This window comes from Lonchura striata, chromosome 3, assembly GCF_050655825.1.
Source record: "Lonchura striata isolate lonStrDom1 chromosome 3, ASM5065582v1, whole genome shotgun sequence".
Classification (NCBI taxonomy): domain Eukaryota; kingdom Metazoa; phylum Chordata; class Aves; order Passeriformes; family Estrildidae; genus Lonchura; species Lonchura striata.
In genome coordinates, this window is record NC_140705.1 from 1,331,434 (window position 1) to 1,347,271 (window position 15,838).

Sequence of the window (15,838 nt, forward strand, 5' to 3'; positions counted from 1 at the left end):
TCCCACCCCCTCCCCATCCTCACAGGCAAGAATTCCTTCCCAATATCAAATTTTTTCCAGTTCTTTTCTGTTTTCCTCACTGGAACACAAGTCCAGCTTTTTGAAGGATCCTGCCCTGATTCCAACATCCTCCCGTCTCCTGGGATTTGTTTTTTTAAATCCAGGTTGGATTTTCTTAGCTCTTTATTTCCCCATTCTGGATCCTTCCCTGCGGTTTTGTTTTTCATGGATGTGTCTGGTTTAAGTTCCCAAGGGATCAAGGAGCCAAAGCCATTCCGGGGACGTGGCACATGGGAAGGCTCCACCTCCCATTCCTGGCTCCTTCATCCCTGGATTCTGTGTGGGATGAGCAGATTCCAAACTTGGGATCCCACAGGGAAACACAGAAATGGAATTTAACAGATCCAAGTCTCGGTGTCTGGATTTAAGGAATTTTCTTTGGAAAGCGGAACTTTGTGGGTGGATCAGCTCTGGAAGGAGTGGGGGGGATCTGCTGTGGGAATTTACCTGGAATGCTGATCTTCTTCCGCTTCGTCTCCAAGGCTTGGGAATTTACAGGGAGAGAGGAAATGTGAGGATAAAGGGCTCTTCCATTGTTTTATAAACCAGGAAAAACTTGGGAACACTCCGGCACAGCAAAGCACTCCATGCACGGCTGGAATCCCAGGATCTCCCCATACCACTTCCCGTTGTGTCCACAGGATCCAGGCTTGTCCCAGACTGGATTTTGGGGGATATTTGGCCAATATTACAATTTTTCCAAGCGGTTCCCTCCTGCCTGACCTCCTTTTCCCACTCCCTCCTTTTCTTTGGGATGGATTTGCTCAAATCCCAAAGGAAAAGTGGGAATGGGCGGGTGCTGTACCCTGTGCCAGGATTCCTGGAAGGAGGAAAGGGGAATTCCCAGCCCTTGGAAACCCTCGGGAAGCCCTGCCATCATCCCAGTGATGGAAACCCCTTCCCATCCCTTGGAAATCTGCAGGATTGCTTCATGGGGGGCGGTCCTGTTTGCACAGAAATTCCCCAAATTTGGGGAAATTCCCAAAAGCAGAGACATCCACGTGGATCTGCGGACACGGGAAGGTCGCACGTTCCCTGGGAAAGAGGGAGAGAAGGTGGAGAATTCCCTGTGTTCCCAAAGGACCAGCCTGGATCCAGGAGAAGCTGGATCTGCTTTCCCTGGAATCGGCAGCTCCGCAGGAGAATACCCAAAATCCTTGATGTGGATGCTCTGCTCCATGGGAATGGGACACGGCTGTCCCGGATCTGCTGGAGAGGGATCTTCCTCTGCTTCCAGAGCTGCCAAAGTCCAGGATCTCCAGGCTCAACCCTCTCCAGGATGTCCGTGCCCAAATCCCAGGGGATTCTCCAGGCTGGGAGCGGGGTGGGAGGAAGGCACAACGGGAGAGGGAATGCCTGGGATTGTGGGATTAATCATGGAAAAGATGGAAGTGGAACCAGGTCCCCGTGCCCGGGAACAGATTTTGGATAAGGGATGGAATGCCAGGAAAAAAGAGGGATAGGCTTTAAGCTGCCGAGGGATGGATTCAGATGGGATTTTGGGAAGGAATTCTTCCCTGAGAGGGTGGGGAGGGGGTGGGATGGAATTCCCAGAAAAGCTGTGGCTGCTCCTGGATCCCTGGAAGTGTCCAAGGCCAGGCTGGACATTGGGGTTTGGAGCAGCCTGGGATAGAGGGAAGTGTCGGGATTGGAAAGGGATGAGCTTTAAGGTCCCTTCCCACCCAGAATATTCCATGGTTCCACAATTCCCCGTCTCCAAGGCTGTGGAATGGGCTGGCCCATGGTCCCTGAGGCTGCTGCTGGGACATTCCAGGGACAGGGAATTCCATGCTTTGTTCATCCCACTTTTCCTTGTGCATCCCACTGTCCTTTTCCGCCCCCATCTCGGCACACAAACCTTCCGTTCATGTGGAAAACAGGGAATCCAAAGGGATCCCTGGGCTGGAGGAAGGACAGTGGGAATGGGATTGGGAATGGGATTGGGAATGAGGATGAGGAAGGCTGAGACAGGGCCCAGCAGGACTCCTCCTCATCCCACTGAATTTCCTGGCATGCAGGTCTGGAAACACCAAAATTCCTATTTTTATTCTTCCGATCCATATTTTTCCCATTTCTGGGATCTGTAAGTGATGGAGAAGGAAAGGCCTTCCAAAGGAGCTGGGGCATTTTTGTTCCCAAAGGAATTTTAGCCAAAACCCTTCCCTGAATTCCAAAGGATGGTTCATATCCAAGCGCCTTTGGATTCTTCCCAAAAGCTGGATTATGGAACCTATTACCTTTCTTTTCTTTTATTCCCACTTTTTTTTGGGGATTCCTGGTAAATCCCAGCACGTGTTTGCTACAGCCCAAACCAGGCATTCCTTGGAGCAAAATCCTCCAGGAATTCTCAGTGAAAACAGGGATAAAACCCCGTGGATGCCCCCCTGAGACCTGGGAATTGTTTGGGATGGGGGATAAACCTTTCCCATCCCAGGGAATTCCCTGTCTTTCCGGTATTCCCTGCACCATCCCCTTCCTGCTGCTTGTATGGATACCTCTATTCCTGAAATAGGGGATTTATCCCTAAAAACCTCGTTTAAATGGCTCGGCTTTGGGAATCTCCCTCTCCCAACTTCATCCTGGCTCATCCCTGAATTCCATGAGGAAAGGCTGGGGGAATTCCTGCCCCTCCCAGCCAGGATCGATCCAGCCTGACCGGGAATGCTGGGATGGATGATCCGGGATGATCCCGGACTCTGCCCTGATAGCCAACGGAATCCATGGCCCAGCCAGGGAAAAGGCAGGATGGGATAATGGGATAATGGGATAATGGGATTCTGGGATAATGGGATAATTAATGGGATAATGGGGTTATGGGGTTATGGGATAATGGTATTATGGGATTACGGGATCATGGGATAATGGGGTTATGGGATTATGGGATAATGGGATAATGGGATAATGGGATCCATAGGATCCATGGGATAATGGGATCCATGGGATGGGATAATGGGATGGGGTCCGTGGGATGGGGTCCATGGGATGGGATGGGATAATGGGATTCTGGGATAATGGGATAATGGGATAATGGGATTCTGGGAATCTGGGATTCTGGGATAATGGGATAATGGGATAATGGGATAATGGGATAACGGGATAACGGGATAACGGGATAACGGGATAATGAGATTATGGGATTCTGGGATAATGGGATAATGGGATAATGGGATAATGGGATAATGGGATAATGGGATCCATGGGATTATGTGATTATGTGATTATGAGATTATGAGATTATGGGATTATGGGATTATGGGATTATGGGATTATGGGATTATGGGATTATGGGATGGGATCCTTGGGATGGGATCCATGGGATGGGATCCTTGGGATGGGATCCATGGGATGGGATCCATGGGATGGGATAGGATGGGATAATGAGATGGGGTCCATGGATGGGATAATGGGATGGGATAGGATTGGATAATGGGATAGGGATGGGATTCATGGGATGGGATGGGATCCATGGAATGGGATCCATGGGATGGGATAATGGGATGAGATGAGGTCCATGGGATGGGGTCCATGGGATAATAGGATGGAGATGGGATATTGGGATGTGATGGAGATAGCATGGAGACGGGATATTTTCCATTGGAAGGGACCCACAGGGATCACCTGGTCCAACTCCACCCTATCCAGGGCAGAGCCAGGGTCAAATCCTGTTACAATGAGCCCCTCACGTCCTTCCTGCCATCCCTTATCCCACAGGAATTCAGGAGCTTTTCCCAAAATCCTCCTTCCTGTGGCCGAGCTCCTCCTGGGACGATCCTCGGGATTTTACCTGAAATTCCCTTCCTTTGGCTCCTTCCAAAAACTCTTTTGCCACTCCGAGAAAAACCACAGCAAACAAACTTCCATGCACACGCAGGGAGCTCATTCCCGTGGGAATGGCTGATCCCGGGATCTGGGAACAGGACATGGAGACAGAAGGGCACCTCAAAAGCACAGCAGTGTCCCAGCCCGTATCCCGATCTCCACCCGGAATCCCATTCCAAGGCTGCTTTTCTGCCTGTTCCATCACTTCTCCTCCCCACCAGCAGCCCAGGAATGGGAACTCGGGGACAATTCCTGTGGGAAATCCATCGGGAAAAGGCACGGAGCAGCAGAGCACTGCAGAGCCTCTCCCTACCTCGTGTCCAGGGATCCCTGGCTCAGGGAATCCCCCTCTCCCAGGAGCTCATCCTCGCTGTGGAAATACAGCTCGTCCTCTTCCATCCTGGTGGGAACACCGCAAACATCAGCCCGGCCCTTCCCGGGATTCAGCATTCCAAAATCGTGGAATCACTTTGGGTTGGGAAAGCTCTCCGAGTCCTACCACACCCAGCACTGCCCAGGCCACTGCTGATCCATGGGACACATCCACAGGGATTTGAAATGCCACCAGGGATGGGGGCTCCAGCCCTTTCCTGGAAGGAATTGTTCCCAGGATCCAACCTGGAGCCCCCGCCCAGGACACGCTCTGCACATCCCACGCTCGGCAATTCCACAACTCTTCCTAAAATGGGGCAGCCACGGCTCCTCCGGAAATTCCAGCCCAGACCCTGCCCGCCCTCCCAGCCAGGAATTCCTGCCCAAGACCCCAAAATCCCACCCCAAGCTCCCCTTTCCCACTGGAAGCCATTCCCTGGCTCCTGGCGCTCCAGCCCTTCCCCAAATTCCAGCTCTCCCGGAGCCCCTTTGGCATCAGGAAGGGGCTCTGAGCTCTCCCTGCATCCCTAATTTTCTAATTTTAGAGCAGCATCCCACAAGATTCCCACAGAAAACCCATCCCGGAGCCATCCCAGCAGTATCCCCCAATTCCCTGGAATCCCAGACCGGTTTAAGTGGGAAGTGACCTTAAATCCCATCCAGTCCCACCCCTGCCAGGGGCAGGGACACTTTCCAATATCCCAGGTTGCTCCAAACTCCATCCAACCTTCGCTTGGACACTTCCATGAGGGATTGGAGCATCCATCGTGCTCCCTGCATCCCGAAATTCCAGTGGCACAGGCAGGACTCGGATATCCCATCCCAGCCAGCCTTATCCCTGTCCTGGTTTGCAAGATTTGTGTTTTCTATATTTTCATCTCTCAGGGGTGGGACAGTTCTCTTCTGTTCATTTTTTTTTATCTCTTCCACAACCCATCCTCCCTCCAGGAGATCTCTTATGTTAATGGGCCATAATTATTAATTATCTTCTGTTCATGGGTTATTAATTATTAATTATCTTCTGTTCATGGGTCACTGAGTGTCCCTGCATGGCTGAGAAAATTCCATCATCCCACTGGGAGATGCTCTGCCCAGGGGAGGAGCCAAGCAATTCCTACTTGGACACAATCTGAGATTTTGGGATACCACAGCAGCCTTCACCCCTGCATTCCCAGAGGAGCAGCTTCCTTCCCCCTGCATTCCCAGAGGAGCAGCTTTATCCCCCTGCATTCCCAGAGGAGCAGCTTCCTTCCCCCTGCATTCCCAGAGGAGCAGCTTCCTTCCCCCTGCATTCCCAGAGGAGCAGCTTCCTTCCCCTGCATTCCCAGAGGAGCAGCTTTATCCCCCTGCATTCCCAGAGGAGCAGCTTCCTTCCCCCTGCATTCCCAGAGGAGCAGCTTCCTTCCCCCTGCATTCCCAGAGGAGCAGCTTCCTTCCCCCTGCATTCCCAGAGGAGCAGCTTTCTCCCCCCTGCATTCCCAGAGGAGCAGCTTCCTTCCCCCTGCATTCCCAGAGGAGCAGCTTCCTTCCCCCTGCATTCCCAGAGGAGCAGCTTCCTTCCCCCTGCATTCCCAGAGGAGCAGCTTCCTTCCCCTGCATTCCCAGAGGAGCAGCTTTATCCCCCTGCATTCCCAGAGGAGCAGCTTCCTTCCCCCTGCATTCCCAGAGGAGCAGCTTTATCCCCCTGCATTCCCAGAGGAGCAGCTTCCTTCCCCTGCATTCCCAGAGGAGCAGCTTTATCCCCCTGCATTCCCAGAGGAGCAGCTTCCTTCCCCCTGCATTCCCAGAGGAACCCAGGCCCATCTCCCCCAGCCCTGGAGCTCCAAGGAAAACTCCCCCCTTGTGCAGATCCTGCTCCAGCAGAAGCACAGCTGGCACTGCAGGAGGGCTGAGCCCCCCTGGGATGGGGCTGAGCCACTCCCTGACCCACAGGGGACAGGGCTGCTCTGACCCTGCCAGGGTTGGTTTTGTCTGTTTGTACTAGTGCATTTGTACTTTTAATTTTCCTAATAATTAACTCTTACACCTGCTCCTCTATCTTTGCCTGAAAGCCCCTTAATTTCAAAATTATAATAATTCAGAGGGAGGGAATTTTTACGTTTTCCATTTCAGGGGAGGCTCCTGCCTTCCTCAGCAGACGCCTGGTTTTCCAAACCCTGACACCTCCTCTTCCAGCTGTGCCATTCCCGGCTCCCTGCCCGGCATCCGCCTTTTCAATCCATCGCCACATTCCCGCTCAGCCTCGTCCCGGCTCGCTGAGCCGGGAAATGAAATGATGCCACACTTAAATTTGCTTGAAATTTCCCTGGATTCAGCCCAGTTCCCACAATTAATAAACTGCCTGGGAGGGATGCGAGCAATTAGCGAGATATTCCCCGATCCGTGGGGGGAAAAGCTGTTTTTCCCCTTTTTTTGGCCGCGATAAAGTGCTAATCCCAGATGGAATGTGGTCCAAAATGGGATTCCCCCCAAGCGGGGGAAGTGGGATGGGAAGAGCAGCTGAGTCACAGCTCCAGGCTGGGCTCCCGTGGATTTGGGATTTGGCAGCGCTGGGGGAATGTTTGGACTCGGTGCTCTCAGAGGGATTTTCCAGCCGGAAGCGTTCTGATATTCCGTGATTTGGGAATATGGGGACTGCCCTCCCTTGTCCCTCACCATGGAAGTGGTGGATCCGTGAGGAGCAGACAGGGAATGTTCCCAAGGGAGCTGTGGGTGACACCAGGACCTGGCTCCGCCTTCACCATCCACCCCTCCCACTTCCAGAGTCTCCCTTCCATCTCCATCTCATTCCTGAAGAATTCCAGCATCTTCAGGGCTTTGATGTCCCCCCTATTCCACCTATTCCCTTTTCCAATGGATTCAAGAGCTCCCGGAATGGGAACCCATGGACAAAGCCGCCCCCGGATAGCACAACTCCAAAAACTGTGGGAAGTTGTCTGAAAAGCCCCCTTAGCATTCCACGAATCCCCTCTTGGCTGCAAATTCTGGATTTACAGAATCCCAGAAGTTGGAAAGTCCCTCCAGGATTACTGACCCCCACCTTGTCACCAGCCCAGAGCGCTCCGTGCCACGTCCAGGAATTCCTTGGACACCTCCAGGGATGGGCACTCCACCGCCATCCAAGGATCGTGCCCTGAGTATCCACAGGATCCCGGAGAACTGGTCCCAGCTCGGACTCCATCCCAGTGGAGTCACCTGCAGCATTCCCAGTCAATCCCATTGGGCTGGGATTGCAACTGCTTCCAGCAGCTTTCTGTCAAGGAATGTCGGGATTCCACCCCTGGGGTTGTTCCCATCCAGGGACGAAGCCCAGGAGCCCACAAAGACACCCAAGGAAAGCTACGGATCCCGAAATGAATGGAAAACCAGAACTTCCCTTGGAAGAACTGGAGGTGTCCCAGCTGGAATTCCTCAGGAATTCCCAGCAGGAATCACCTGGCGTGGGATTCCGCTTGTCCTAGGGAGTGACTGAGATCCCAACGGCTGCCTTGGGGCCACCTCAATCCTAGGAGAACCATGCGCTCCATGGACACCTGAGATTCCACCATGTTCTCCATGGACATCTGAGATTCCGCCTGGATCGAAATCCCACCAGTGAGGCCTGACCCCCATCCAGACCTTTCATCCCCTCGGGATCAGGATGGAATGACACTTTCTCTCCAAACTCTTCAATCCTGGAAGTTCAGCTCTGTCCCGGAGCACCAGAACCTGCTGGAGGTCATGTGGATCCCACCCTCACCTGGAGCTGTTCCATGGATCCACCAGTGAGCCCTGACCTCCATTCCAGACCTTTTGGGATGAGGATGGAATGGTGCTTCCTGTCCAAGTGCTACAATCCTGGAAGCTCAGCTCTTTCCCGGACCACCAGAACCTGCTGGAGGCCACCTGGATCCCACCCTCACCTGGAGCTCTTCCATGGATCCACCAGTGAGCCCTGACCTACCTCCAGACCTTTTGGGATGAGGATGGAATGGTGCTTCCTGTCCAAGTGCTACAATCCTGGAAGCTCAGCTCTTTCCCGGACCACCAGGACCTGCTGGAGGCCACCTGGACCCCACCCTCACCTGGAGCTGTTCCACGGATCCTCTAAGGGCAGGAGATGCCCCTTGGAGCAGCTGCCCTTCCCCGGCAGCCCAAGCCCTCCCGCTCCGCCCGCAATCCAAGACCTCCGCGTCCCGTTGTACCTCCTGAAGCTCCTCTCCGAGGACTGCTGGTTGGATTTCCCGGGAGGGACCTCGGAGCCGTGCCGGTGGCCGGGCAGGAGGCTGTGGGTCTCCAAGGAACACCTCCCGCCGCCCTCCGAGGGCACGCCGGGTGTCTCCAGGAATTCCTTGTCATTCCAGGTGCCCGCCGCCCCATCCAGAGCCTGGTAGCGGATCTCTATGGAGATGCTGGTCTGCAAGACAGGGAGATGCCGTCAGCGCCTCCGGAATATCCCGGGAAATCCAAACAGCGGGAAGAGCGTCGGCCGTTGGGTGTTCCCGCCTCGCTCATCCCAAAGTTCCTCCGTTCCCGGATGAGGATTCTTTGCTCCTTTTCTTCTGCCAAGGTCGGGATTAAATGGGGGATGGAATTTCGTGCTGGAACTCAGATTTTATCAGTTTTTACCTATCTATTTCTGATGTTTATCCGTTTTTATCTCTGACGTTTATCAGTTTTTATCTCAGACATTAATCCATTTTTATCTTTGACGTTTATCAGTTTTTAACTCAGATGTTTATCAGTTTTTATATGTCTCTGACGTTTATCAGTTTTTATCTCAGATGTTTATCAGTTTTTACCTCGGATGTTTATCAGTTTTTTTCTATCTCATACGTTTATCAGTTTTTATCTATCTCAGATAATTATCAGTTTTTATCTCAGACGTTTATCAGTTTATATCCCTGACGTTTATCAGTTTTTATCTCAGACGTTTATCAGTTTCTCTCCGTGACGTTTATCAGTTTTTATCTCAGATATTTATCAGTTTTATCTCTGATTTTTATCCGTTTCTCTCCCTGACCTTTATCCGCTTTATCTCTGAATTTTATCAGTTTCTCTCCCTGATGTTTTTCAGTTTTATCTCAGATATTTATCAGTTTTTATCTCTGACTTTTCTCAGTTTCTCTCCTTGACGTTTATTAGTTTTATCTCTGACTTTTATCAGTGTCTATCCCTGACGTTTATCAGTTTTATCTCAGATATTTATCAGTTTTATCTCAGACTTTTATCAGTTTCTCTCCCTGACATTTATCAATTTCTCTCCCTGCCGTTTATCAGTTTTTATCTCAGACATTTATCATTTTTTATCTCTGATGTTTATCAGTTTCTCTCCCTGCCGTTTATCAGCTTTATCTCTGACGTTTATCAGTGTCTATCCCTGCCGTTTATCAGTTTTTATCTCAGATATTTATCAGTTTTATCTCAGACGTTTATCAGTTTCTCTCCCTGCCGTTTATCAGTTTTATCTCTGACATTTAACATTTTTATCTCAGAAGTTTCTCAGTTTCTCTCCTGCCGTTTATAAATGTTTATCTCAGACTTTTCTCAGTTTCTCTCCTGCCATTTATAAATGTTTATCTCAGACTTTTCTCAGTTTCTCTCCTGCCGTTTATAAATGTTTATCTCAGACTTTTCTCAGTTTCTCTCCCTGACATTTAGAAATGTTTATCTCAGACTTTTCTCAGTTTCTCTCCCTGACATTTATAAATGTTTATCTCAGACTTTTCTCAGTTTCTCTCCTGCCGTTTATAAATGTTTATCTCAGACTTTTCTCAGTTTCTCTCCTGCCGTTTATAAATGTTTATCTCAGACTTTTCTCAGTTTCTCTCCCTGACATTTAGAAATGTTTATCTCAGAAGTTTCTCAGTTTCTCCCTGACATTTAGAAATGTTTATCTCAGAAGTTTCTCAGTTTCTCTCCTGCCGTTTATAAATGTTTATCTCTGGTGTTTCTCTCGTCCATCCCAGCTCACAACCCCCGAGTTCTGCAGCCCTTCAACACACAAACCCCGAGCCCGTCTCCCTCCCCAGGGCCCTGTAGGGATAAAATGTCCAGGCAGGGAACGAACCTGAATTCCTTCGGTTTTCACCCAAAACCAATCGCGGGAACGACACCTGAATTCCTTCGGTTTTCACCCAAAACCAATCGTGGGAACGACACCTGAATTCCTTCGGCTTTAACCCAAAACCAGTCGCGGGAACGACACCTGAATTGCTCCGGTTTTAACCCAAAACCGATCGCGGGAACGACACCCGAATTCCTTCGGTTTTAACCCAAAACCAATCGCGGGAACGACACCTGAATTCCTTCGGTTTTAACCCAAAACCGATCACGTGAACGACACCTGAATTATTTAGGTTTTAACCCAAAACCAATCGCGGGAACAACACCCGAATTCCTTCGGTTTTAACCCAAAACCGATCGCGGGAACGACACCTGAATTCCTTCGGTTTTAACCCAAAACCAATCGCGGGAACGACACCTGAATTCTTTAGGTTTTAACCCAAAACCAATCGCGGGAACGACACCTGAATTCCTTCGGTTTTAACCCAAAACCAATCGCGGGAACGACACCTGAATTCCTTCGGTTTTCACCCAAAACCAATCGCGGGAACGACACCTGAATTCCTTCGGTTTTCACCCAAAACCAATCGCGGGAACGACACCCGAATTCCTCCGGTTTTAACCCAAAACCAATCGCGGGAACGACACCTGAATTCTTTCGGTTTTCACCCAAAACCAATCGCGGGAACGACACCCGAATTCCTCCGGTTTTAACCCAAAACCAATCGCGGGAACGACACCTGAATTCTTTCGGTTTTCACCCAAAACCAATCGCGGGAGCGACACCTGAATTCTTTAGGTTTTAACCCAAAACCAATCGCGGGAACGACACCTGAATTCCTTCGGTTTTAACCCAAAACCGATCGCGGGAACGACACCTGAATTCCTTCGGTTTTAACCCAAAACCGATCGCCCATGCCCGCAGTGCAGGGCTTCCATCCAATCACACAAAACCACCCAAACCATGGCAGAGAAGGGAAGAAGGTGAAGAAGAAGAAGATGAAGGTGAAGAAGAAGAAGAAGAAGAAGAAGAAGAAGAAGAAGAAGAAGGTGAAGAAGAAGACAAAGGTGAAGAAGACAAAGAAGAAAAAGTGAAGAAGAAGAAGAAAAAAGTGAAGAAGGTGAAGAAAAAGGTGGGGAAGGTGAAGAAAAATGTGAGGAAGGTGAAGAAGGAGGAGGTGAAGAAGATGAAGAAAGTTAAGAAGATTAAGAAGAACGAGAAAAAGAAGGAGGAGAAGAAGGAGAAGGAGAAGGAAACGAAGGAGAAGGAGGAGGAGGAGAAGAAGAAGGAGAAGGAGAAGAAGAAGGAGAAGAAGGTGAAGAAGAATATGAATGAAGAAGGTGAAGAAGGTGGAGAAGGTGAAGGAGGAGAAGGAGGAGAAGGAGGAGAAGGAGGAGAAGGAGGAGGAGGAGAAGAATATTAATGAAGGTGAAGAAGAATGAGGTGAAGAAGAAGAAGGTGAAGAAGGTGAAGAAGGAGAAGGAGGAGGAGAAGAAGGAGAAGGTGAAGAAGGTGAAGGTGAAGAAGATGAAGAAGAAAGTGAAGAAGAAGGTGAAGAAGAATATGAATGAAGAAGGTGAAGAAGATTAAGACGAAGAAGAAGAAGAAGAAGAAGATGGAGAAGGTGAAGGAGGAGAAGGAGGAGGAGGAGGAGAATATAAATGAAGAAGGTGAAGAAGAATGAGGTGAAGAATAAGAAGGTGAAGAAGATCAAGATGAAGGTGAAGAAGAAGGTGAATGAAGAAGATGAAGAAGGTGAAGAAGGTGAAGAAGGTGAAGGAGAAGAAGGAGAAGAAGGAGAAGGAGAAGGAGAAGGAGAAGGAGAAGGAGAAGGAGAAGGAGAAGGAGAAGGAGAAGGAGAAGGAGAAGGAGAAGGAGAAGGAGAAGGAGAAGGAGAAGGAGAAGGAGAAGGAGAAGGAGAAGGAGAAGGAGAAGGAGAAGAAGGTGAAGAAGGTGAAGAAGGTGAAGAAGAAAAGGAAGGTGAAGAAGAAGGTGAAAAAGGATATGAATGAAGAAGGTGAAGAATAATGAGGTGAAGAAGAAGAAGGTGAAAAAGGTGAAGAAGGTGAAGGAGAAGAAGCAGAAGAAGGTGAAGAAGGAGAAGAGGGAGAAGAGGGAGAAGAAGGAGTTAAAGAAGAAGGTGAAGAAGGTGAAGAAGATGGTGAAGAAGAATGAGGTGAAGAAGAAGAAGGTGAAGAAGGTGAAGATGAAGAAGGTGAAGAAGATTAAGATGAAGAATATGAAGAAGGTGAAGAAGAAGGTGAAGAAGAATGAGGTGAAGAAGGTGAAGAAGAAGAAGGTGAAGAAGAAAAAGAAGATTAAGATGAAGAAGAAGGTGAAGAAGATTAAGATGAAGAACATGAAGAAGCTGAAGAAGAAGTTGAACATTTTCTCCCTACAATTTCTTTGCTCTCTCTAGAAGTTTTCCTTTTTCTCCTTAAAATATTCCTTTCTCCCTAAAATATTTCCTCGTTTTCTCCCTGAAATCTTTCTTTTTTTCTCCCTAAAATATTTCCTTTCTTTTTTCCTTAAAATCTTTTTTCTCCCTAAAATATTTCCTTTTTTTCCTCCCTAAAATATTTCATTTTTTTCTCCCTGAAATCTTTCGGTTTTTCCCTTAAAATCCTTTTTTCTCCCCAAATTATCTCCTTTATTCTCCTTGAAATCTTATTCTCTCCATAAAATCTTTCCTTTTTCTCTCCCTAAAATATTTCCTTTTTTTCTCCCTAAAATCCTTTTCCCCCCTAAAATCTTTCATTTTTTCACCTTAAAATATTTTTTCTCCCTAAAATCTTTCCTTTTTTCTCCTTAATGTCTTTATTCTCCCTAAATCATTTCCTTTTTTCTCCCTAAATCATTTCCTTTTTTCTCCCTAAAACATTTCCTTTTTTTCTCCCTAAAATCTTCTATTTTTTCACCTTAAAATATTCCCCCCCCAAATATTTCCTTTTTTCTCCCTAAAATCAATTTCCTCCCTAAAATATTTCATTTTTTCCTCCTTAAATTCTATTTTTCCTCCCTAAAACATTTCCTTTTTTTCTCCCTAAAACATTTCTCTTTATTCCCCTAAAATCTTCTATTTTTTCACCTTAAAATATTTCCCCCCAAAATATTTCCTTTTTTCTCCCTAAAATCAATTTCCTCCCTAAAATATTTCATTTTTTTCCTCCTTAAAATCTTTTTTTCCTCCCTAAAATATTTCCTTTTTTTCTCCCTAAAACCTTCCCCTGCATCCCAAATGGAAAAAAGCAATTCCCAATTCCCTCTCCTAGAAAATCTCTTTTGAAAATCCATCAGCGGCTGCCGAGATTAAAGAAGGAAAAAGAATTTTTCCACCTCCACTCTGCTTCCCTGGAGAAATTATCTGCTATTTTAGCTTCAAAACCAACGGATTTTAGATAAAAACAAAAAAACCAAAAAAACCACAAAAAAACCCAAAAAAAAAAACCCCAAAAAAACCAAAAAACCCCCCCAAAAAAACCAAAAAAAAAAAAGAGAGAGAAAGGAAAAAAAAAAAAAAAGGAAAATGTTAATTTAAAAAATATTTTATATAAAATTATATATATATATATATATATATATATATATATGTAATTTTATGTATTAAAAGTAAAAGGGTGACTCAGTCCCAGCCAGGGGTGCAGCTCTGGGGGAAGGTTTTGATTTATTTGTATTTTTTTCCAATCATATTTTTTTAATTTTTTTGATCTTATTTTTTAATCTTTTCTCTTATTTTTCAATTTTTAAAAAATCTTATTTTTCCATCTTATTTTTTTATTGTTTACCTTATTTTTCATTTTTTTAAATCTTATTTTTTAATCTAAACTCTCCCACCCCCCCATCCCCCCCAGCTCCGGGGGAGGTTTTTATTGATTTATCTCTTTTTTCCCAATTTTATTTTTCAATTATTTACCTTATTTTTCAATTATTTATCTTATTTTTCAATCAAAACTCTGCCCCCCCCCCCCCCCCATCAGCTGTGGGGGAAGCTTTTGATCAATTTATCTTTTGTTTTTTCAATCTTATTTTTCAATTATTTCTCTTATTTTTCAAATTTTTAATCTTATTTTTTAAATCTTATTTTTTATTATTTACCTTATTTTTCAATTTTAATCTTATTTTCCAATCCAAATCTCTCCCCCAGCTCTGGGGGAAGGTTTTGACTGATTTATCTTATTTTTCAAGTTTTTACCTTATTTTTCCATTTTTATCTTATCTTTCAATCAAAACCTCTCCCCCAGCTCTGGGGGAAGATTTTGATTGATTTATCTTATTTTTGCATCTTATTTTTCAGGTTTTTTACCTTATTTTTCAATTTTTAATCTTATCTTTCAATCAAAACCTTCCCAGCTCTGGGGGAAAGTTTTGATCGATTGATCCTATTTTTCCAATCTTATTTTTCTTCTTATTAATCTCATTTTTCAATTTTTTTTAATCTTATTTTGCAATCAAAACCTTCCCTTCCATGTCTGTGGGAGGTTTTGACTGATTTATCTTATTTTTCAAGTTTTTACCTTATTTTTCCATTTTTATCTTATCTTTTAATCAAAACCTCTCCCCCCCCCAGCTCTGGGGGAAGGTTTTGATTGATTTATCTTATTTTCACATCTTATTTTTCAAGTTTTTACCTTATTTTTCAAGTTCCTATCTTATTTTTCAACCAATACCTTCCCCTCCATGTCTGGGGGAGGTTTTGACTGATTTCTCTTATTTTTCAAGTTTTTACCTTATTTTTCAAGTTTCTATTTTATTTTTGAAGTTTCTATTTTATTTTTCAATCAAAACCTTCCCCTCCATGTCTGGGGGAGGTTTTGATTGATTTCTCTTTCTTTTTTTTTGGCAAAATCCGATTTTGACTCAATCACACCTAATTTCCCCCCACCAAAGCTATTGAAGAAGGTAAAAAAAAATCAAAAAACCCAAAAAAACCCCAAACCCCCCAAAAAAACAACTAAAAACGAGGAAGAAAACCCGGGATCACAGGTGCAATTTTAATTTTTTTTCCTTTTTTCCCACATTTTCAGACGCCGGGGGTTCAAATCTCCTTTTCCCAGCTGGATTTAGGAGTGAACCAATCCCTTCAAGGCAGGAAAAATTCGGGATGCGGCAGCGCGGGATCCGTGGGATGAGTGGGATCCAACCTGGGGGGGCGTGGGCTGGAAGGAGGAGAGAAATTCCCGCTGGGAACAGAAAATTCCCGCTGGAATGGGAGAGATGATGGAGGAGGAGAAATTTCCCAGCGGGTTTGATTTTATCCTGCGGATTTTAAATTGATTTTTGGTGGATTTTTTATTCCCCCGCTGCTGGATGATCCCGGCACCTCCCGCCATCCCAGGGTGATCCCGCCTTTCCCGGGACAATCCCAGGGATTCTCTGGGAATTCCAGCCCAGCCGGGAATTCCTGCCCCAGATCCCAAAATCCCAAGCTCCCCTTTCCCACTGGGAATTCCATTCCCTGGCTCCTGCCCCTCCAGCCCTTCCCCAAATTCCAGCTCTCCTTTCCCTCTGGAAAAGGCTCCAAGGATTCCCTGGATCCTTCCC

The 15,838-nt window shown here is 46.6% G+C and overlaps 1 protein-coding gene across 6 annotated transcripts in view; it reads right to left on the reverse strand.

Annotated features, from left to right (window-relative positions):
• Positions 1-15,838, reverse strand: part of OTOF (otoferlin) — a 122,172-nt gene that overhangs the window by 84,025 nt on the left and 22,309 nt on the right. For 3 of the 6 annotated variants that reach the window (XM_085574230.1, XM_085574228.1, XM_085574229.1), the window contains exon 5: positions 8,436-8,647. In XM_085574230.1, coding sequence (XP_085430356.1) covers positions 8,436-8,647 — 212 coding nt within the window. Of the gene's footprint in view, positions 1-3,844; positions 4,171-4,192; positions 4,280-8,435; positions 8,648-15,838 lie in introns of those variants that run through there. The other 3 variants (XM_085574226.1, XM_085574227.1, XM_085574231.1) reach the window with 2 other exon arrangements.